General features: G+C 42.5%; 1 protein-coding gene across 2 annotated transcripts in view; it reads left to right on the top strand.

The window, feature by feature from the left end:
- Window positions 1-24,645, top strand: part of ndc80 (NDC80 kinetochore complex component) — a 127,948-nt gene that overhangs the window by 56,392 nt on the left and 46,911 nt on the right. For both annotated transcript variants that reach the window (XM_072268277.1, XM_072268278.1), the window contains exons 8-10: window positions 828-921; window positions 7,431-7,537; window positions 11,494-11,638. In XM_072268277.1, the coding sequence (XP_072124378.1) occupies window positions 828-921; window positions 7,431-7,537; window positions 11,494-11,638 (346 nt within the window). The remainder of the gene's footprint in view (window positions 1-827; window positions 922-7,430; window positions 7,538-11,493; window positions 11,639-24,645) is intronic.

Raw genomic sequence — 24,645 nt, 5'->3', positions numbered from 1 at the left:
ATGGAAAATACCCTTAGCAGTCCAAAGTTTAAATCCAGAATCCATTATGTCAGACTGAAAATCTGGACTGCTGGTTATTGGAGCGAAGGGTGATATTTTTGCTGCGTTGCCCTCGATTTGTCGCACTGCCCTCCAAGCCCTGACTGTATTAATTGTTATTGGATTGCGACAATATTCCTTAACTAGTTTCATCTTATTGAGGAAAAGCAAATTAATAAGAGGGCATTTTGCTTGTGAAGCTTCAATGTCTAGCCAAATTGAGGAGGGGTCCCTGCAAACCCAGTCAACCACATAAGATAAAAAGGAACTTAATTGATATTTTTTGGTGTCTGGAAAAGATGATGTTTTTTATCACGATCTCTTGTGGAACCCCGTTTGAGAAACCCTGCTCAACACTGTCCCATCTCAAACTCCTAGTCGTCAGACACACTGTGAACATCCCTCTGTATTATCCCATAACACACACTTCAGGCATCAGACGTGCATTGAATCTCCCTCTATACTGTCTTATCACACACTCCAAGGGTCAGAGAAATGAAACTCCCTCTACACCATCACAGATGAGGGCTGGTAGAGAAACCTGGAAGGATGTCAGGTTTTGGCTTTGCATAAGTTTCGGTTAATGTTTCCATACTTTGATGTTTTGCTGCATTAACAGTGCCTTCAGTTCCTTAATGTAACCTCTGCCAAATTTGTTAAAATATATTGCGTCATGAGATATAATTCGGATTTGTTGATCTTTGTTTTATTCTTCCATTTAGATTGCTTGCCTTTCCCTTGGATAATGTGTTGCACAAAAATTTTATAATCTTAATTTTTCTATATAGCTGTTTCTTAGCTATGTGAGTAAGTGTTATTCACGTCACCTTGCTGGCATTGATGACCATGAAGACTTGGACTTGGAGAATTTGACTTTGCTAAGTGAGTATGACTCGGTGATTCTGAAACAAAATTCCTCTGACACCTTCTATCCTTGTCCTAAAAAGAGTTGTGTATTGTGGAAGTGTCTAGGATTTTTACTGTAGCTGTCACTGCTGGTAACCCAAATGAAACATAGAAAATAGGTGCAGGAGTAGGCCATTCGGCCCTTCGAGCCTGCACCGCCATTTATTATGATCATGGCTGATCGTCCAACTCAGAACCCTGCCCCAGCCTTCCCTCCATACCCCCTGATCCCCGTAGCCACAAGGGCCATATCTAACTCCCTCTTAAATATAGCCAATGAACTGGCCTCAACTGTTTCCTGTGGCAGAGAATTCCACAGATTCACCACTCTCTGTGTGAAGAAGTTTTTCCTAATCTCGGTCCTAAAAGGCTTCCCCTTTATCCTCAAACTGTGACCCCTTGTTCTGGACTTCCCCAACATCGGGAACAATCTTCCTGCATCTAGCCTGTCCAATTCCTTTAGGATTTTATACGTTTCAATCAGATCCCCCCTCAATCTTCTAAATTCCAACGAGTACAAGCCCAGTTCATCCAGTCTTTCTTCATATGAAAGTCCTGCCATCCCAGGAATCAATCTGGTGAACCTTCTTTGTACTCCCTCTATGGCAAGGATGTCTTTCCTCAGATTAGGGGACCAAAACTGCACACAATACTCCAGGTGTGGTCTCACCAAGGCCTTGTACAACTGCAGTAGTACCTCCCTGCTCCTGTACTCGAATCCTCTTGCTATAAATGCCAGCATACCATTCGCCTTTCTCACCGCCTGCTGTACCTGCATGCACACTTTCAATGACTGGTGTATAATGACACCCAAGTCTCGTTGCACCTCCCCTTTTCCTAATCGGCCACCATTCACATAATAATCTGTTTTCCTATTTTTGCCACCAAAGTGGATAACTTCACACTTATCCACATTAAATTGCATCTGCCATAAATTTGCCCACTCACCCAACCTATCCAAGTCACTCTGCATCCTCTTAGCATCCTCCTCACAGCTAACACTGCCACCCAGCTTCGTGTCATCTGCAAACTTGGAGATGCTGTATTTAATTCCCTCATCCAAGTCATTAATATATATTGTAAACAACTGGGGTCCCAGCACTGAGCCTTGCGGTACCCCACTAGTCACCGCCTGCCATTCTGAAAAGGTCCCGTTTATTCCCACTCTTTGCTTCCTGTCTGCTAACCAATTCTCTATCCACATCAATACCTTACCCCCAATACCGTGCGCTTTAAGTTTGCACACTAATCTCCTGTGTGGGACCTTGTCAAAAGCCTTTTGAAAATCCAAATATACCACATCTACTGGTCCTCCCCTATCCACTCTACTAGTTACATCCTCAAAAAATTCTGAGGTTCGTCAGACATGATATTCCTTTCACAAATCCATGCTGACTTTGTCCGATGATTTCACCGCTTTCCAAATGTGCTGTTATCACATCTTTGATAACTGACTCCAGCAGTTTCCCCACCACCGATGTTAGGCTAACCGGTCTATAATTCCCCGGTTTCTCTCTTCCTCCTTTTTTAAAAAGTGGGGTTACATTAGCCACCCTCCAATCCTCAGGAATTAGTCCAGAATCTAACGAGTTTTGAAAAATTATCACTAATGCATCCACTATTTCTTGGGCTACTTCCTTAAGCACTCTAGGATGCAGACCATCTGGCCCTGGGGATTTATCTGCCTTCAATCCCTTCAATTTACCTAACACCACTTCCCTACTAACATGTATTTCGCTCAGTTCCTCCATCTCACTGGACCCCCTGTCCCCTACTATTTCTGGAAGATTATTTATGTCCTCCTTAGTGAAGACAGAACCAAAGTAATTATTCAAGGTCTGTTTCTTAAATATTTTATTGTAAATTAGTGAAGTGTTGCTGAATCTTACTTTTTGTGGAAACAAGGAAGTGCAGTTTCCCTAGTTGTATCTAGATAGTAATTCAAATTGAAGTGACTAACGTAGAAGACAAAATAAAACTGAAATTTTAAAGAACTGCTATCTGTCAGCATGAAAATAAAAATGCCACAGTTACCCTTTGCAAATTCACTTTATGAAAAATTACAGAGTGGATAGACTGTTAAAGAACAATGGGGATTGAGAATTGACTTTGTGTGGGGCTCAATCAAACTCTGTGCCAGTGTTCAGGATTATTTATGTGGTTCACATCTCTGTCTAATACAGTAGGCCCTCCTTATCCGTGAGGGATTGGTTCCGGGACCCCTTGCAGATACCAAAAAACGCAGATGCTCAAGTCCCTCATTCAACCTGTCTCAATGCGGTGGACCTTAGGACCCAGCAGAACCCTGGATCTTATTTAACCTATCTCAGTGCGGTGGATATTAGGACCCGGTGGCGGAGCTCTGAATCAGCAGTGTTTCTGTTCACGAAAATAATCACAGTCACGATTGAAAATAAAGTGGAAATAATAAAGCGATCGGAAAGAGGTGAAACACCATCAGTCATTGGAAAAGCATTAGGCTACAGTCGGTCAACGATTGGAACAGTTTTAAAGGATAAAGTGAGAAAGGCCCTGCCCGATGAAAGCTACAATTGGCAATGCAGTGGTTTAATTATTGGGTTTTGGGTTTTTGATCCTTCACATCAACCTGGCACGGATGGAGAGCGCGCTTGGGAGTGGTCTGTCACTGGATCGATCTCGGGAACTTCTGTTCCCGAGCCCGGCGCTGAAACATACATTTCTTAAGTGTTTTATATGCATAGAAAGGTAAAATATATACTATATACTAAGGCAAACGTTTGACTAACTGGCGCTAAATAATACTGGATGTACCTGTTCAGACTTGCTTAGTAAGAGAACTTCCGGTTTTTTTCTGATCCCGATCCACGATAACCTATGCACATCCTCCCGTATACTTTAGATCATCTCTAGATTACTTATAATACCTAATACAATGTAAATACTATGTGAAATAGTTGTTACACTGCATTGTTTAGGGAATAATGACGAGAAAAAAAAGTGTACGTGCTCGAACAGCAAGTGCTGGAAGAGCACTTCCAGGTTTTCTCGATTCATGGTTGGTTGAATTCGCACATGCGGAACTCGCGGATAAGGAGGGCTGACTGTGTTTCCTCTAATGATTTCACTCTTGATTGTGTTGCAGCTCCTTGTAAAATGAGGTGAATCTTCAGTATAATAATTAGCTTCTGGAGCTGATTCCGGTTTGGTATGAACAATACCTGTATATTGCTGGAATAAATGGGGCTCTGCTCTCATCCCTACTAGAACCCCTTCCTTTCAAGCTGCAGGGTGAATTCTATTATATTATAAAACCAACAAACCCAAAGCCATCAAACGGTCCTCAACCATTAATCCTTTAATTCCCAGAATCATTCTCATGAGCCTTCTCTGGACCATCTCCAATACCAGCACAGCTTTTCTTTGATAAGGGGCCTAAAACTGCTCACAATTCTCCAAATATAGCCTTATAAAGCCTCAGCATCGCATCTTTATATTTATATTCTAGTCCTCTCATTGAATGCTAACATTACATTTGCTGTCCTTAGCACTGTCACGTACCCCGTGACGGGAATAAAGAAACCAGCCGAAATAGAAACCACTTTGGAGTCTAGTATTGCTATAAACTAATAATATTTATTAATAGCTACGCAATACAGTAAACTAAGTGAAGATACATCAAGCAGGTTAGCAAGAATTATATATATATATGTAAATCAGTAAGTGTGGAGAAATATGTATGAAAACCAAGCTTCCCTAAGTCTAGGGGTAAAAAGATACAGTCTTACGATGTTGAGCAAAGTTCAATTCGGTTCAGTTCATGGTATGTGGTTGAATGGCAGTGGAGAGAGAGAGTGAGTTGAGTCTTCAAGTGAGCTGTTGTTGTTGATTTCCTCGTCGTCCTCCGAAATCCTTCACAAGTCACCGACTGTGACTTTAACAACAAAGGGAACCGTACTTCGGTGTGGTTGAGCTGTCTACCCAGGCCAAGGTTGGACACATGGACAACTCCCCACCGGTCTTGCCTTTGAATTTTCACTGGCAGAGCAATTGGATCGATCCGCCTGATCAAACCTCCAAAACCCACTTTCTCTGCGGGCACAACAATGCTCACTCAGTGTCCCGATCATGTGTCTGAGGTCCGTATCATCTGACCTCCTATTTATTTCACCAGGCTGAGCATCCCCTATCATTCAAAGAGTCCCTCCTTCCTTTGTCTGTAAAGGAATGCAAGCAGGCAACAAGTCCTTGAAAGTAACATCAATAATGTCCTGTTGGTCACCATAGCAACTTTCGAGCTGCTCGATGCTGTCTCCAAACCCAACTCAGTAGAAATCCAAAGTTACTTCCAGTGCTTTAAAATGACAGTCCAACTGTCAATCTTCATCTCTCTCTCCTTTCCAAACAAACCATCAATGATAAATGTCTCTCTCTGTCTCTCTCCAAACAGTTAATAGGGGCACTCCTGGATCCCCTCACAGCACCAACTCAACCTGCAAGTTAATCTTTAGAGAACCCTGCATAAGGACTGCTAAGTCCCTTTGCGCCTCAGAGTTTTGAATTTTCTCCCTGTTTAGAAAATAATCTATGCCTTTATTTCGTCTACCGAAATGCATGACTACTACACTATTTTCCATCTGCCAGTTCTTTGGCCAGTTTCCTAATCTGCCTAAGTCCTCCCGCCAACTCCATTTCCTCAACACTACCCGCCCCACCATCTATCTTCATATCGTTTGCAATCTAGGCCACAGAGCCAATTCTGTCATCCAAATCATTGAGGTATAGTGTGAAAAGAATTGGTTCCAACACCAACCCCTGCTGAAAGCCACTTGTCACTGGCAAATAACCAGAAAAGGCCACTTTTATTCCCACTGTTTTCCCCCTGCCAGTCAGCCAATTTCTTATCCTTGCTAGTATCTGTCCTGTAATGCCATAGGCTGTTATTTTGTTAAGCTGCCTCATGTGCAGCTCCTTGTCACAGGCCTTCAGAAAATCCAAGTAAACAACATTCATCGATTTTTGTTTGTTTATCCTACCTGTTATTTCCCCAAAGAATTCCAACAGATTTGTCAGGCAATACTGTCCCTTAAGGAAACCTTTTACTTATTTTACCATGTGTCTCATCCTTAAGAATAGACTCCAACACCTTTTCAACCACTGAAGTTGGACTGACTGGCTTATAATTATCTTGTCTTCTGTCTCACTCCTTTAAAGAGTGGAGTGACATTTGCAGTTTTCCAGTCCTCATAACCATTTCAGAATCTAGTGATTCTTGAAAGATCATTACTAATGTCTCCACAATCTCTTCAGCTACTTCTTTCAGAACCCTAGGTCACAGTCCATCTGGTCCAGGTGACCTATCTGCCTTCAGACCTTTCAGTTTCCCAATAACATCTTTAGTAAAAACAACTACACTCACTCCTTCTGAAGCTCTCAAATTTCTGGCATACTGCTGGTGTCTTCCATAGTGAAGGCTGATACAAAATACTTATTAATCTCATCTGCCATTTCTTTGTCCCCCATTGCTATCTGTCCAGCGTTATTTTCCAGCAATCCAATATCCACTCTTGATATTATGGTCACTACCTCCAAATGGCTCCTTTACTTTAAGCTCCCTGATCAAATCTGATTCATTACAGAACACCTAATTCAGAATTCCCTTTGCCCTGATGAGCTCAACCATAAACTGCTCTAAAAAGTCATCTTGTGGGTTCTCTACAAATTCCTTTTCTTGTGATCCACCACCAACCTGATTTTTTCCAATCTATCTGCATATTGAAATTCCCATGACCATAATAACGTTTATGAATCTCCTGTGCTTTTAACCCTTTGATTTGTGCAGTTGTATATTGAGCAGTGTTGGCATGTGGCCAAGTGGTTAAGGCGTTCGTCTAGTGATCTGAAGGTTCAAACCTCAGCTGAGGCAGCGTGTTGTGTCCTTGAGCAAGGCGCTTAACCACACATTGCTCTGCGACGACACTGGTGCTAAGCTGTATCGGCCCTAGTGCCCTTCCCTTGGACAACATCGGTGGCGTGGAGAGGGGAGACTTGCAGCATGGGCAACTGCCGGTCTTCCATACAACCTTGCCCAGGCTTGCACCCTGGAAACCTTCCAAGGCCTAAATCCATGGCCTCATGAGACTAATGGATGATTATTATTATTATGATTATATTGAGCTATGTTTTTGCTAGTAGTCACAACTACAAAAAAAAACGATATTTGAACAAAATCAAAAAATGAAGCTCAACATATTTTGAAATGGGTCTTTAATCATTATTGATTGAGGCAGTAAGTGGAATTTATCACAGTTTATTGAAAAGCAATCTTGTAGTTTATGGAAGGAACTGCTGGAAACACTCAGCAAGACATGTGTCGTATGTGGAAAAGGAAACATTTCAAGTCCAAGGTGTTTTGTCTTTTCACCAGCTGAGTGTTTCTAGTGGTTTCTGTTTGTATTTCAGATTGTTGGCATTTTTAATTTTTTTCATTTTGCTCTACTTTCTAGAGCAGCATTTTGGGGTGGATGAAGCTCAATTTGAAGAAGTTGCTGCTGAGAACAGGAAGCTCTCAGAGGAGTTGAATAAGCTGGAGAAAGAAAAGCAAAATGAACCAGTTAGGTATTTTTATACTTTTTAATCACCTATATATTTCTGATTTTTTCATAAATCCATATGGTAGGTATTTGATTCTATCTATTCTAATCTACTATATTGCATAAACAGTTTTTAAATTTTACAGAAAAAGCAATCTTATAATGTAGGGTAGTTACAGCCAAAGCTGAATTAATTGTAATGAACAGGTATGCTGAAGTTCTAAGATAAACTTAATTGCAACAGCTGTAAAAAGTGGAAAAAAAAGTGTAAAACGTAAAAATTCCTTGAGATCCTTTGTCTACATTAAGAGTAAAAGAGTGGCTAGGGAAAGAGTGGGTCTCCTTAGATATCAGCAGGGCCTCATGTATTGAGACTCAGGAAATGAGTTGGATTTTTAATAAATATTTTTCCTTGGTGTTTAATCATGATTGCTCAAGAGATGAGGGAAACAAGTGGAGATACCTTGAAGAATATTACAATTAGCCTAACCTCAGTGGTTGCGAAAGTATTGAAGTCCATTACTAAAGATGAGGTTTTGGGCTACAGGTGTCCCCTGCTTTTTGAACGTTGGCTTTACGAAATCTCACTGTTACGAAAAAAGGCAGCATGCGCCCCGAGCAGCCGCTCTCCCCCTGATTCGGAACGGCATTCTCGCCGGCATTGCTTAAACACATGCCTGTGAACAGTAGTTTGCAAGATGATTTCTAAGGTATCAGAAAAGCCTGAAAGAGCTCGTAAGAGTGTTACACTTAGCGTAAAACTAGACATAATTAAGCGTTTCGATCGTGGTAAACGAAAGAAGGACAAAGTGAGTTTAGTTTGTGGAAGTTGACAAAGATGATATTGAAGAGGATTTCGCATCTCATGGCCAAGAACTGATAGATGAAGAGCTGATGCAATTGCAAGAGGAAAGGATAACAATCGAAACCGAATTCAGTAGCAAACGGACCGAAGGTGAAGTCTTCCAGGAACTGAACGTGAGGCAACTGCATGAGATTTTCACTGCAATGATAAAGTACGACTTTAATTTTGAAAGAGTACGTAGGTTTAGGGCATATTTGCAGGATAGTTTTGAGTGCTTACAAAGAACTGTATGATAGAAAAATGTGCGAGGCTCAGCAGTCAAGCAAGCCTTCCACATCAGCCACAGCAGACGACGAACCTCGACCTTCGACATCGAGGCGGGCAGTCATAGAAGAAGATGAGCGGCCTGCCCTGATCGACAATGAGATGACACCCCAGTGTCCCATCACCCCAAACCCCAGGCTGCGGACAGATACCGATTCGCGGAGAATGCAGCGGTAGCCAGGAGGCACCCAGCACATCTTTTTAAAAAAAAAAGCCGAAATAAACATGCTAATTAATTAGGTGCTGCCCGACATGTAAGTGTCGTCCCAGATCAGAGGCGATCAGAGTGGGGGTATCTGGAACTAGAGGGCACAGCCTCAAAATTGAGTGGCGACCTTTTCAAACAGAAGAAAGGAGGAGTTTTTTTTTTAGCCGAAGAGTAGTGAATCTGTGGAATACTCTGCCACAGACTGCGGTGGAGGTCAGGTCTGTGGGTATATTTAAAGCAGATGTTGATAGACACCAGATTGGTCAGGGCATTGAGGGATAATGGTGAGAGGGCAGGGCAGGTGTATGGGGTTGACTGGTACCGGGATCAACCATGATAAAATGGCGGAGCAGAGTCGATGGGCTGAATGGCCTAATTCTGCTCCTATGTCTTAAGGTTTTAATGGTTTACCAGAAAGGAGATTTTTTGCCTTTCAGTGAATTAAGGTGGCGAAATCCCTATGACCTGATCAAGTGCTTCCTTGGACTTTGGGGGAGACTAGAGGAAAAAAATATGTGGCGGTTTTGTGAAAATATTTGCTTGGACATTAGCCACTGGTGAAGTTCCCAAAGATTGGAAGGTTGGTCTGTTGTTTGAGGGTAGCATTGGCCAACAAGCAGCGGCCAAAGCCTGAGAAAGTTACTAGAGAAAATTTGACGGACAGGATCTTACTAGTACTTGGATAGACAGTCTTATTAGGAGGAGTCAGCACGGTTTTATGTGTGAAAAATCATGCTTGACAAAACTATCAAATTATTTTGAAATGGTAGCCAAAAGGGAATAGCAGAGTAGGGCAGTAGCTGTTGTCTATTAGGAGTTTAGCAAGACCTTCAACAATTTGGTGGGTTGGTCTGGATTAGTTAAGTGGATTCAAAATTGGTTCAGGTAGCAGAGGGTAGTGATTGAAAGCTCATTCTCAGAATGGGGGCTGGTGACCAGTGGTGTGCTGTAGGTGTCAGCGTTGGTATCCATTTTCTTTCAATATTTATATAAGTAATGTGGATGGCACAAAATTAGGAGGTGTTGATAGTGAAGAAGATTATTTTAGATTTCAGGGGGATCTTGATCAGGTAGGCAAGTGGGCTGAGGAGTGACAAAAGAATTTCGATTCATATATGCACAAAGTAATGCGTTTTGGAAAGGCAAACCAGCGTAGGACTGAAACTGGTAAGGCATTAATGGAATAAAGTGTCTTAAGTATACAAGTGCATTGTTCATTGAAATAGTGTCAAAGGTAGATAGGATGGTGAAAAAGGTGTGTAGTACACTGGCCTTTGTCAGTCTGGGCAATGAACATAGAAGTTGGGACATTATGTTGTCCTTCATGAGGCCACATTTAGAGTACTGTTTTATAAAAAAAGATATGGTTAAGCTTAAGAGTGCAGAAAAGCATGATGGTAGCGTAGTATGATGTTATTACACGTCTGGGTGTCCTGCAGTTTTGAGCTCAATTTTGGCATCATCTGTAAGGAATCTGTATGTTCTCCCCGTGGAATGCATGGGATATCCCCAAGTGCTCTGGTTTCCTTCCGCAGTCCAAAGATGTACTGGGTAGGTTCATTGAGCATTCTAAATTGTCCCATGATTAGGCTGGGGTTGTGGCTCAAAGGGCTGTGAGGTCACACTCCACACTGTATCACTAAATAAATAGAAGATTTATGATTTTGTCAGGATGAGATTGCTGATTATAGGTCAATATTCCATGTGGAGAACAGGGGAGTGGTCTTGTGAAAGTTTATAAAGATCATGATAATATAGATGGTAACAGTTCCCCAGGGTGGGAAATCTAAACTACATCTAGAGGGAAAAGATTTAATAAGTACCAAGGGGTCCACTTTTCATACAGGAGGTGGTGAGTATATGGCATGAGCTGCCAGAGGAAGTGGTTGAGGCAGGTACAATAGGCCCACTTAAAAAGAACTTGGATAGGTTCATGGAATGTCAGGACTGAGAATATGGGGCAGAACACAGGAAGCGAACTAGCAGGAAGGGCACTGTGGTTGACACAAATTGGTTAGACTGAAGTGCCTGCATCCATGCTATAGTACAGTACATATCTATTGTGAGCCCTGCCTACTCCTTATCCCAGATTTTTTCCTAGAAGCATACAAATGCATTATGTTTTCCAAGCCAGTACTTTGGATAAACAGTGCCTCACATCCACTTGTTTTTAAACATCCGTTTTTCAGTTTGATCCCTTACCATCAGGCAGGAGGCATCGTAGCATTAGGAAAAAAAGTTAGGATGGGAAACTACTTCTTCCCTCAGGCCATAAGAATACTAAACTCTGCCACCACCCTGGTCTCATTATGTATAAAGCGCCAGTAGTGTTTTACCGTTCACTTTTTAACTTATTTTGTATATTCACCTTATTATTTGTTAATTTATTTGTGGTAATACCACTTTAAGGGTTATGTATGTGAGTTTATATACTGTGTTTGAGCACCTTGGTCCAGAGGAATGTTACTTCCTTTGGCGGTATACGTGTGTAGAGTTGAATGTCGATAAATTGAACTTGAGTTAGTTGTGTAGGTGAAGATGGTTTCTCAACAGGAGTGAAAGAGTCCAGAACTGCTGGATAAATTAACACATTTCTCTGCTATTTGACTTAACATTTCTCTGCCATCATTTGATTTCAGGATAGAGTTCAGGCGCTAGAGAAAACCAAAGCAAGCCTGCAGGCAGATCAGGAAAAGTATAAGAGATACCTTGAAGAAATGGAAAACCATAAAGCTACCCTGGAACAGAGAGCAAAAGAAATTGAGGAAGAATTAGAAGCCACAGGTTTGCTTTATTCTCATATTGAAAGTTGGAGAGAATGGAAAAGTTACTGATATTTTGATGGTGTGAACTAATCGGTGTATGAATCAATACTGCAGAAGAATTGGTATGAAATTTAAACTTTTCTAACAGTTCTGGAATCGTTTCTGACTTCTGATGGAATTTTAGAATAACTTCAGGTCATAGGTAAAGTTACTCCTAACTTTAGACATTAGTGAAAATCGAACATATAAATTTATGGCTGAAAAACTGGTGCAGGAGACAGGGTTTGAGGTTCTTTGATCAATGAAAACTCTGGGGCAAGGGTGACCTATGCAAGGGGGTGGGTTGCACCTACTCTGAAAGGAATCAACATCCTGGCCAGGAAGGTCATTTGTGCTAATCAGGAGAGTTTAAGCTGTTTTGGCTGGAGAATATGAACCAGAACACTGGGTCAGATAGGAGGAATTGTGAGGAAGATGGATGTCATGAACGGTAAGTCTCTAAGGAAGAATAAGGAGTATGGGTTAAAGTGTGTTTATTTTAATTTTAGGATTATGAAGGGTGAGAATGATGATCTTAGAGCTTGGTTCAGTACATGGAACTATGATGTAGACATTACAGAGACCTGCTTGAGAGGTGGTCAGGAATGGATGCTTAATATCACAGGATTCTGATGTTTTAGAAGAAGCTGGGTGGGGAGGGGGAGATGACCATATTTTTGGTTGTCACAAGGGCAGGAATGGCTGCTGGATATTTCAGGATTGAGATGTTTCAAAAGGGACGGGGGTGGGGGGAGATATTAAAAGGTGGAATGGATTTGATAATCAGGGATAGTATCAGCTGCAGAAAGGGAGGATGTCGTGGAGGGATTGTCTACTGAATTAGTGTGCGCGTATGTCAGAAACAGGAAGGGAGCCAACACTCTACTCGGAGTATTCTATATAACCACCCCTGCTTCCCCCACCCTTACACCCCACCCCCAATAGCAAGATACACAGAGGGGAAAGGTGCAAAAATAACAGGGTTGTTATCATAGGAGAAATCAACTTCTCTAATATTGATTGGCACTTCCTCAGTAAAAAGGTTTAGACATGGCAGAATTTGTTAGGTGTGTCCAGTAAGATTCCTGACACAATGTATAGACAGGCTGACTGGAGAGGTCATACTGGATCTAGCATTAGACATTCAACTAGGTCAGCTGTCAGGTCTCTCGATGGGAGATCATTTCAGAGACAGTGACCACATCTCTCTGACCTTTACCATAGTCTTGGAAAGGGATAAGGGCAAATGGTATGGGAAAGTCTTTAAATGGGGGAAAGGAAAATTATGGTGATATTAGGCAGCAACTCAGCATAAAATGGGAATGGATGTACTTGAAAATGCACAACAGAATCGTTGAGGTTATTTAGGGAGCACTTGCATGGGATTCTGGATAGGCTTGTCCTGTTAAGATAGGAAAAGGGTGGAAGGATGAAGGAGCCATGTTGACAAGAAATATGGACATATGGATGTTTGACACGAGATATCTAGTCATGAGGAACAAAGAAGCTTAGTTAAAGTTTAGGAAGCAAGGATCAGACAGGACTCTTGAGAGTTGCAAGTTAGCCTGGAAGGAGCTATAATCCCCTTCCCTTTTAGTCTAGAAGGCAAGGGGGAATCATAGACCTGTGAGTCCTACTTCAGTGGTGGGCAAATTCTTGGAGACAAGATTTACGAGCATTTGGATAAGTATACCCTCATTAGGGATAGCATAGGTTTGTCAGTGAATTTTTTTGAGGATATGACAAAGCACATTGTGCAGTGGATGTGATGTATATGGATTTTAGTAAGGTGTTTGGTAAGATTTCACATGGTAGGCTATTCAGAAAGTCAGGAGATCCAGGGAAACTTGGCTGTGTAGATTCAAAAGTCTGCCCATGCAAGACGGTGTTTGTAGATGAAGTGTACTCTGCTTGGAGATCGGTGATTAGTGGTATTCTGCAGGAATCTGTTCTGGGACCCACTGATCTTTGATATTTATAGTTGACATGGATACACAAGTGGAATGGTTTATTAATAAGTTTGCAGATGCCATGAGAAATTGTGTTGTGAATAGTGTAGAAGAGTCTCTCTCAACCTTTTTGCCCTGGAGGAACCCTTGAAATAATTTTCAGGTCTCTGGGAACCCCTGTGTAAAAGTTGTTATATCTACAGCTCATTGTATTAGCGTGATCAGTAAGTTGTAGATAAAATACTCCAAAAGTAATTGTCAATGCTCTTGAGTGGAGAATAAATTTTTAGCCAACCTTTCTTAGCCGCAGTTCCTCAAAGACATGTTTTGTTTCCAGCTAGATAGGTATTTTATTGATCCCAAAGGAAATTACAGTGTTACAGTAGCATTGCAAGTGCACAGATATATATACATACACAAATGTTAGAAGGGAAGTAAAAAAGAATAAAAAATAGGTTACCTCAAACAGTCTAACAGGAGAGAGTCATCATTTCCCTGGCTATAGAGATTAATTATAGAGAGATAATGGCTGAGGGTAAGAATGACCTCATATAGCGCTCTTCGGAGCAGCACTGTTCTTTTAGTCTATTACTAAAGGTGTTCCTCTGTTCGGCCAATGTGGCTTGCAGAGGGTGAGAAACATTGTCCAGAATTGCCAAGATTTTCCCTAGGGTCCTTTGTTGTACCACAGCCTCCAGTATGTCCAGTTTAACTCCTATAACAGAGTCAGCCTTTCTAATCAGTTTATTGAGCCTGTTGGCATCACCTGTGTTGATGCTACTGCCCCAGCACACCACTGCGTAGGAAATTGTACTGGCGACAAAACATTAAATATATCTCGGCCTTTGCTTGTTTTGTGCAGCGCTGCAACTGAAAAAGTTTTATTTTACAAATCTTACAAATGCTGCAACATGACATTTATGGGTGAACTCTGTTGCCTCAACGCATGGATAGAGAAGCGGTTTATCACACAGAACCTCTTCAGTATCATGCGATATGTCATCAGTATGTTGACTTACTGTACTGTTTGAGAGTGAAACCTCATGAATTTCTCGTACTGCATCATGACCTAGCATTTTACCCATTATTATTTTACATGCTGATATTATTAGGTTCTAACTGTGGGACTTCTCCTTTTCTGGGTAATAAGTTCTGCTACTAAATAACTTGCTTCCTGAATCTTTTTTCTGACTATGACTGTAACAAAAACTTTACTTTATTTTGAGATCCCAGAAGTTGTTTAAAATCAGCTCTTTTGTGTGTCATATGGTTGTGATTTGTAGTTGTCTTTTTAACTTTGCTGGAGCCATTGCTGTATTTGAAAGTTATTTGCCGCAGACTAGGCACAATGGAATAGGACAACTTAGATCACTAGTCCACGTAAACCCATTGATAAGGAGCTTTCATTGTAAAGACAGAATTTTTTTGTGCCTGTTGTTCCACTAGTGTAGTGAAATGACTCAGAAGATGTAATTCTTCATTAATCTTATCAGAATTATCCGTAGGCCTAGAATCCTTCTCTTCAAAAATCGCCACTTTGGACCTCAGACATGTCTGTAAAACACAGAGGTTAATAAAATATTTAAAAAATGGCATAATAAATATCTAAACAAGAAGGCCCCCCAAAAATACAAAAACTTTACAATACAATTCACTTCTAGCCTACACAATCCACCTTTTGTAATGTTTAAGCAACAGCAAAGCAGCAGGCCAGCAACTGAATCATGGCATGTAAAAATTCCTCATCTAGAATGAAAATTTCCCTCCAATTTTCTACTACACCAGTAGAGTTGTTCACTCCCATAATCAATCATTGGCACGTAAGGGGAAGTTGGGGGAGGCAATTCAAGAGGGAGAGGCTGACGTCACAGGCCAGGTTGGGCAAGTCCATTCAATGCTTGGAAAACACACTTCAGGCTCCTTATCAGCCTACTGTCCTCCCCTCCATGCGATACAGCGCTCACCAATTATCAACGGCCTCCCCATCTCATCAAAACCTGAGAATGAATACACCCACAGTCCTACTGTGCACAGCCCACCACTGCAAGTGATAACATCGCGTGTCGCCCTAAGTTCAAAACGTGATGCTTATTTTCTTTAATCACAACCTCTCACGGAACCCCTAGCAACCTCCCGTGGCACCCCAATTGAGAAATCCCTGGTGTAGGAGGTTGTAGGTTATAATGAGACATTGACAGGATGTAAAACTTGCTGTGAAGTGGAAGATGGTGTTAAACCTGTAATATGATTCACTTTGGAAGGTCAAATTTAAAGGAAGAATACAGGGTTAATGGTGGGATTCTTAGCAGTGTGTTGGAATAGAGATATATTGGGGTCCACATTTATAGATCCCTCAAAGTTGTACAAATTGATAGGGTTGTTAAAAAGGCATATTGTGTGTTGGCCTTCATTCGTTGGTGGAACCCACTAGAGCTTCGGCTATTCTGGATTGGATGTTATGTAATGAACCAGAATTGTTTAGAGACCTTAAGGTAAAAAAAAACTCTTAATATGATAGAATTCACCTTGAAATTTGAGAAGGAGAAGCTAAAGTCAGATGTATCAGCGTTAGAGTGGAGTAAAGGGAATTACAGAGGCATGAGAGATGAGTTGACCAGAATTGATTGGAAAAGAAAACTAGCAGGGAAGATGGCAGAGCAGCAATGGCTGGAATTTCTAGAAGCAATTTGGAAGGCATAGGATATATACATTTCAAAGAAGAAGTATTCCAAAGGAAAGATGACACAACAGTGGCTAAGAAACGAAGTCAAAGCCAACATAAAAACCAAAGAGAGGGCATACAATATAGTGGAAAGTTAGATGATTGGGAAGCTTTTAAAAACAAACAAAGCAACTAAAAAAAAGTCATTATGGAAAAGTTGGAATACAAAAGTAAGCTAGCCAATAATATAAAGAGGATACCAAAAGTTTCTTCAGATACAAAGTATGAAAGAGAGGCAAGAGTGGATATCAGACAGCTGGAAAACAATGTTGGAGTGGTAGTAATGGGAAACAAGGATATGGTGGGTAAACTGAATAAGTATTTTGCAAACACGAGGAAATTTGCAGATGCTGCAAATTCAAGCAACACACACACACACACACACACACACACACACACACACACACACACACACAAAATGCTGGTAGAATGCAGCAGGCCAGGCAGCATCTACAGGAAGAGGTACAGTCAATGTTTCGGGCCGACCCTTTGTCAGGACTAACTGAAAGAAGAGCTAGTAAGAAATTTGAGAAGCGGGGAGGGGGAGATCCGAAATGATAGGAGAAGACAGGAGGGGGAGGGATGGAGCCAAGAGCTGGACAGTTGATTGGCAAAAGGGATACAAGGCTGGAGAAGGGAGAGGATCATGGGATGGGAAACCTAGGAAGAAAGAAAGGGGGAGGGGAGCCCAGAGGATGGAGAGCAGGATGGAGGGACAGAGGGAGAAAAAAGAGAAAGAAAAAAAGGGGAAAAAATAATAAATAAGGGATGGGGTACGAAGAGGAGGAGGGGCATTAACGGAAGTTAGAGAAATCAATGTTCATGCCATCAGGTTGGAGGCTACCCAGACGGAATATAAGGTGTTATACCTCCTGATATGTCTATCCACGGCCTCCTCATCAGAATGGGAATGGGACGTGGAATTAAAATGTGTGGCCACTGGGAGATCCTGCTTCCTTTGGCGGACAGAGCCTAGGTGTTCAGCGAAACGGTCTCCCAGCCTGCGTCCGGTCCCACCAATATATAGAAGGCTGCATCGTGAGTACCAGATGCAGTATATCACCCCAGCCGACTCACAGGTGAAGTGTCGCCTCACCTGGAAGGACTGTCTGGGGCTCTGAATGGTGGTGAGGGAGGAAATGTAAGGGCATGTGTAGAACTTGTTACGCTTACAAGGATAAGTGCTGGGAGGGAGATCGGTGGGACGGGATGGGGGGGACGAATGGACAAAGGAATCGCGTAGGGAGCAATCCCTGTGGAAAGCGGGGGGCAGTGGGGGAGATGTGCTTGGTGGGATCCCATTGGAGGTGGTGGAAGTTGCGGAGAATTATATGTTGGACACGGAGGCTGGTGGGGTGATAGGTGAGGGCAAGGGGAACCCTATTCCTAGTGGGGTGAGAGCAGATGTGTGTGAAATGGGAGAGATGCGTTTGAGAGCAGAGTTGGGTCAGGGGTCATGTAGTGTGTGGTTACCATAACTAGAGAGATGGTTCTTGAGGAAACTGAAAGGTCTGAAGGTAGATAAGTCACCTGAACCAGATGGTATTCACCTTAGAGTTCTGAAAGAGGTGGCTGAAGAGATCATGGAGGCATTAGTAATGATCTTTCAAGACTCATTTGATTCAAGAAGACTGGAAAATTGCAAATATCACTCCATTCTTCAAGAAGGGTGAGAGGCAGAAGAAAGGAAACTAGGCTAGTTCATCTGAACTCAGTGGTTGGGAAGATGTTGGAGTCGATTATTAAGGGTGAGGTCTCTGAGTACCTGGAGGCACATGATAAAATAGGCTGTATTCAGCATAGTTTCTTCAAGGGAAAATCTTGCCTGACAAATCTGTTGGAATTCTTTGAAGAAATAACAAGCAGGATAGACAATGGAGAATCAGTTCATGTTGTGTACTTGGATTTTCAGAAGGCCTTTGACATGGTGCCACACATGAGGCTGCTTAACAAGCTACAAGCCCTTGGTATTAAAGGAAAGATTCTAGCATGGATAAAGCTGTTCCTGATTGGCAGGAGGCAGAGTGGCATTAAAGTGAGCCTCCCTGGCTGGCTGCTTCTGACTAGTGGTGTTCCACAGGGGTATGTGTTGGGACAGATTCTTTTTATGTTATTTGTCAATAATTTGGATGATGGAATTGATGGCTTTATTTCAAGTTTGCATATGATATGAAGATGGGTGGAGAGCAGGTAGTTTTGAGGAAGTAGAGATGATACAGAAGGTCTTAGATTAGGACAATTGGGCAAGGGAATAGCAAATGGAATACAGTGTTGGGGTGTATGGTCATGCATTGTAGTAGAGGAAATGAAAGGGTTGGACTTTTTTAAAGGGACAGAAAATACAAAAAAAACTGAGGTGCAAAGGAATTTGGGAATCCTAAAGGTTAATTTGCAGGTTGAGCCTGTGGTGAGGAAGACATATGCAATGTTAGCATTCATTTAAAGAGGACCAAAATATAAAAGCGAGGATGTAATGTTGAGATTTTATAAAGCACTGATGAGGCATCACATGGAGTATTGTGAGCAGTTTTGGGTCCCTTATCTTCAAAAGGATGTGCTGATACTGGAGAGGCTTCAAAGGCAATTCATGAAAATGATTCCAGGATTGAAAGGCTTGTCATATGAAGAGCATTTGATGGATCCAGGAATGTATTCACTAGAATTCAGAAGAATAAGGGGTGACCTTATTGAAACATATCAAATGGTGAAAGGCCTTGATAGAGTGGAGAAGATGTTTTCTATGGAGGGAGAGTCTAAGACCAGAGAACACAGTCTCAGAATAGAGGGACATCCTTTTAGCGTGGAGATGAGGAGGAATTTTTTTTTTTTAACCAGAGTGTGGTGAATTTGTGGAAGCCTTTGGAGGCTAAGTCTGTATGTGTATCTAAGGCAGAGGTTGATAGATTCTTGATTGGTCAGGACATGAAGAGAAAAAGGGGAGAAGGCAGGAGATTGGGGCTGAGAGGAAAATTGGATCAGCCGTGATGAAATGGTAGAGCAGACTTGATAGACCAGATGGCCTAATTCTTCTCCCATGTCTTATGGTCTTAGCTTATAAAGATCAGTTGTAGATATAGGTGGAGAAGTAACAAATTGTTTAGTCCAGGCAAGTGTGTGGTGTTGGATTTTGAGAGATAGAGTACATTATTAATGGCAAAACCCTTAATAGTTGATGTATATAAGGATCTTTCGGTCCAAATCCATAGCTGCCTGAAACTGGCTTCAGAAGTTCATAAGGGTTATGGCATGCTTGCCTTTATTTGTTGAAGCATTACATTCAGGAAGTTATGCTGCAGCTTTATAAAGCTATAGTTAAGCTACAACTGGGCCATTGCATTAAGTTGTGGTTGCCACATTCGGAAGGGTGTTGAGGCCAGCTGATCAAGAGTTCCAATAATTTTTGATAACCTTCTTGATTGTGGCCCCTATTTTAGTATCACCTGTTGACTTGATGACCGTCACTTATGCATTCACATTTCAAAGACAGGGTTCTATTGTTTCTGAGGAGTGAGGGGAAGGAGTGGTCAGATTTGGAATGTCTAATTAGTCCACGTCCCCCAGGGAAGAGTGAGAATTGTGAGTTAGTATCCACCCTTACCTTTCTGGCGAATAAATGGAAAAATCAGATTCAAAGTCCCTGCTATGGTGGGCTCCACCTATTCTCTGGAATTACACCCACCCTTAAAGGGGAGGAGGAGTATGAGGCTTGGGCGGAGCGGACTGTCAGTTGTTAGATGAGTGGCAGTGCTCTGATGATGTAAAGTGACAGAGACTGGTTGAGAGTTTGAATGGGTGGGCCGCTGATGTTGTAAGAGCCGTCAGGTTACGGTATCCCATGATGACAGCTGTCAATTACCTACAAGGACTGGACAATGCTTTTGGCCCGATAGGAAGCCCAATGGAGTTCATGGTGGGGTCTCAGAACATGAGGCAGCTAAATTGCGTGCAGTGCAGAGGGGTCATTCAGGCGGCTGAGCTGGATCAGTTAAGAATGGACCAGTTAGCCAGGGGCGCCAGTCTCATGACCTGATTGCTTTGGGGTCTCTGACAGTCTTGTAAGACAGGCTCCCCCTCCATCTTTTGTTCAGCTGATCAGGGAGGTATGGGAGGCCTCCATCAGCAGGGTACAGTCCTTGGTAGTGGTCCCCTGCGGTGAAGTGACCACAGATAGCCTGCTCTGGAGAGCGGCAGAGGACACTGTAGCAGAGTTGAGATCTGAGATGTCGTGGCTGTTATCAGCGGGTGTGACTCCCCCTCAATATGATGGAGCTGATGGGGGGGGGCAGATTCCCCAAGGGGACAAACAATGCAGAGGGCTGCTGCAGCAGGTGTCATGCAAGAAGCAGAGTGAGCCCCTGTGTACCTAAGCAGAGAGAGTTGTTGGGAAAACTTCGTGAAAGTAGCGGTCCCAATACTGGACCCCTGAGGGATACCACTAGTGACTGGCAGCCAACCAGAAAAGACACCTTTTTTCCCACTTGCTGGCTCCTGCCTGTAAGCCATTCTGCTATCCATGCCAGTATCTTTCCTATAACACCATAAGATTTTATATCTTGTTCAGCAGTTTCATGTGGGGCACCTTATCAAATGCCTTCTGAAAATCCAAGTAAATGACATCTGCCTCTCTTTTGCCCTCCCTGTTTGTTATTTCCTTGAAGAATTCTAACAGATTTGTCAGGCAAGATTTTCCTTTACAGAAACCATGCTGACTTTGACTTATTTTTATAATTAGACTCCAAGTACCCTGAAGCCTCATCCTTAATAATAGACTCCAACACTTTCCCAGCCACTGAGGTTTGGCTGACTGGCCTATAATTTCCTTTCTTTTGTCTTCCTCCCTTCTTAAAGAGTGGAGTAACATTTGCAATTTTCCAGTCATGAAAGATCATGACCAATGCATCCATTATCTCTTCAGCAACTTCTCACAGGACTCTGGAATGTAGTCCATCTGGTCCAGGTGACTTGCCTACCTTAAGACCTTTGAGGTTACCTTGGACTTTTTCCTTTGTAATAGCAATGGCACTCACAGACCTCTGGAACACTGCTAGTGTCTTCCACAGTGAAGACAGATGCAATGTACCCATTAAATTCATCTGCCATTTTTTTGTCCCCCATTACTATCTCACCAGCATTATTTTCCAGTGGTCCAATATCAACTCTCACCTTGCTTTTACTCTTCACTTAACTGAAAAAACGTTTTACTATCCTGCTTTATATTACTGGCTGGTGTGCCCTTGTATTTAATCTTTGCCCTTATAGCTTATTTTAGTTGCTTTTGTTTTGGATTATAAAAAGCTTCTGGATCATCCAGCTTTCCCACTCATTTTTGCTGCCTTGTTTGCCCTTTCCTTAGTTTTTAAGCAGTCTTTAACTTCCTTTGTCAGCTACTGTTGCCTACCCCTGCCATTTGAGAACTTCTTCCTCTGTGGGACATATTTATCCTGTGCTTTGTGAACTATTCCCAGAAACTTCAGCCATCTCTGCTGTGCTGTCATCCCCGCCAGTATCCTCCTCCAATCCACCAAGGCAACCTCGTCTCTGTATTTCCCTTTATTTCATTGTGATACTGATACATATGACTCGTGCTTCTCTCGCCAATTTCAGTATGAATTCAATCATATTATAATCACTGCCTCCCAAGGGTTCCTTTACATTAAGCTCCCTGATAAGATCTGGGTTATTACACAACTCCCAATCTAAGGTAGTTTTCCCTGAGTAGACTCAAACACAAGCTGCTCTTAAAAAGCCATCTCATAGGCACTCAACAAATTCCCTCTCTTGCGAGCCAACACCAATCGCCTTGCATATTGAAGTCCCCCATTACAATTGTCATTACCCTTATTACATATCAGCCCCTTTGCAATCTCAACCCCACTTCTTGGCTACTATTTGTGGAGGCCTATATATGATTTCCACAATGGTTTTTTACCCTTGCAGTTTCTTAATTGTACCCACAAAGACTCAACATTCTCTGACCATATGTCACTTCTTTCTAACGATGTAATTCCATCTCTTACCAACAGAGCCACAGCAGCACCTAGGCCTTCCTGCCTGTCTTTTCAATACAAAGTTTATTCTTTGACATTAAGCTCCCAAGTATGGCCACCTTTCAGCCATGACTCTGACGCCCACAACGTCATACTGACCAATCTCTACCTTATTCCGAATGCCACCGGCTTTTAAATACAGTACCTTCAGCCCTACATTCTTCACCCTTTTGAATTTTGCTCCTGTGATACAATTTAACTCTTTGCTCTGTCTGCATTTGTACCCAATCATTGGTTTGTCCTTCCTTATATTCATGTTACACCCACCATCTACTTGTAAACCTGCTGTCTCATCCTCAGCTCTATCATATCAATTCCCACCCCTCCCGTCATATTAGTTTAAACCAATCCCAACAGCTCTGGTAAATCTGTCTGCAAGAATATTGCTTTCCCTCAGATTCAAGTGCAACCCATCTATTTTGTACAGGTCCCACCTGTTCTAGAAGAAGTCCCAATGATCCAGAAATCTGTATCCCTGCCCCTGTTCCAATTTTCCAGCCATACATTTATCTGCCACCTCATTCACTTCCAATCCTCACTGTTGTGTGGCACAGGCAGCAATCCTAAGATTACTACCCTTGATTTCCTGCTTCTCAGTTTTCTTTCTAAACCCCTGTATTTTTTCAGGACCCCCTCCCTTTTTCTACCCAAGACATTGGTACCAAAATGTATCACGACTTCTGGCTGCTCACCCTACCTTTTCAAGATATTGTGGATGCTTCCAGAAACATCGCTGATGCTGGCACCTGGGAAGCAAACTACCATCCATGTTTCCTTTCTGTGTCCACAGAATCGCCTGTCTAACCTCCAACTATGGAGTCCCCTATTACTGCTGCCATCCTGTTCAGTTCCCTACCCTTCTGAGCCACAGGACCAAACTCACTGCCAGAGGCACAGTCACTGTTGCTTTACCCACGTAGGTCGTCTCCCACCCCCCAACAGAACTCAAGATGGAGTAGTTATTGTTGAGGGACACGGTCTGGAGTGCTGACGTTCCCCCTTCCCTCTCCTAATAGCCACCCATTTATCTATCTCCTGTAGCCTTGGGATGACTACCTTCCTGTAGCTTTTGTCTATCACTGCTTTAATTTGCCAAACAAGCCGAACATCATCAAACTGCAGCCCTAGCTCCCTAACGTGGTCTCTAAGGAGCAGCATCTTGATGCACCTATTATAGGTGTGGCCATTGGGGAGGCTGATTGTCTCTCGGAAATCCCACATCTGACACCCAGATCAGCACACTGGGTCTGTAGACATCCCCTCCAATTCTCTCTAAAGTTAAGTAAGAAATTAGGAATGATCTCACCTACTTACCTTGCCTCCATCTGTTCTCGCTGAAGCCTTGTTGAGCCAAAGCCTTACTACAGTGACACAAGACTACATTGACGACAACCGCTGCCACAATGACCGCTCTGCTAGGTGGTACCTCTCTTTTTATAGAGACTGAGTTTTTAAAATCTCTTAACCAGACTGGTGCAGTGTGCCTCTTCTCTTCATCACCCCACCCGACCGCCTTCTCTTCCTAGTCACAAAGGCAGGCTCAATGCCAGAGACCTGACCACTGTGACTCCTCTTTTAGGTCAAACACCATACCCCCCCCAAATAGTATCCAAATTAATTTACCTGTTGCAAGGATGGCCACAGGGCTACTCTGCTCCGGTTCATTTAACCCTTTTCCCCTTCCTGACTGTCGCCCAGTTTCCTGTGTCCTGCACCTTGTGTGTAACTACCTCTCTTTCTGTCCTATCTATCACCTCCTCAGCCTACCAAGTGATCTGGAGTTCATTGTGTTCCAACTTCAACTCTTAAGGCAGATTGTTAGAAGCTGCATCTGGATCACTTATCACTGTTATGGTCTTCAGGGTCACTGGATGTCTGCTTGCCTTCCCTCATCCTGCAAGAGGAGCATCTCTTCTGTCCTAGCTGAGGAGATATAAAGAAGGGAAGGACAAAAGAAAACTTAACCTGGAGTTTTTATTTTCTTTGCTTTCTCTGACTGAAGCCTCCCTTCGCTGAAGCCTTGAAGAGCTAAAGCCACAAGATCACCACTCTGACTCTGTCCACTCAGATGGTGGCCACTGCGCTTGCCCCTGCCTTCCTTTAGTGTAATCTCACTAATCAATCCCAAATGCTGATTGGTTGCTGGTCAAAGCTCTTTTTCGCTGTTGCAACCCACTACTGCCTTTTCTACTCAGGCAGTGGACCTGGTTGAAATCTCCTTATTGAAATGAGTGAAAAAACGTGACTTTTCTCCAGATACAGAGGAAGA

Source organism: Mobula birostris, chromosome 9, assembly GCF_030028105.1.
Source record: "Mobula birostris isolate sMobBir1 chromosome 9, sMobBir1.hap1, whole genome shotgun sequence".
NCBI lineage: Eukaryota > Metazoa > Chordata > Chondrichthyes > Myliobatiformes > Myliobatidae > Mobula > Mobula birostris.
Note: the sequence above shows the minus strand (reverse complement) of the source record. Positions and strands in the feature narration are given on the sequence as shown.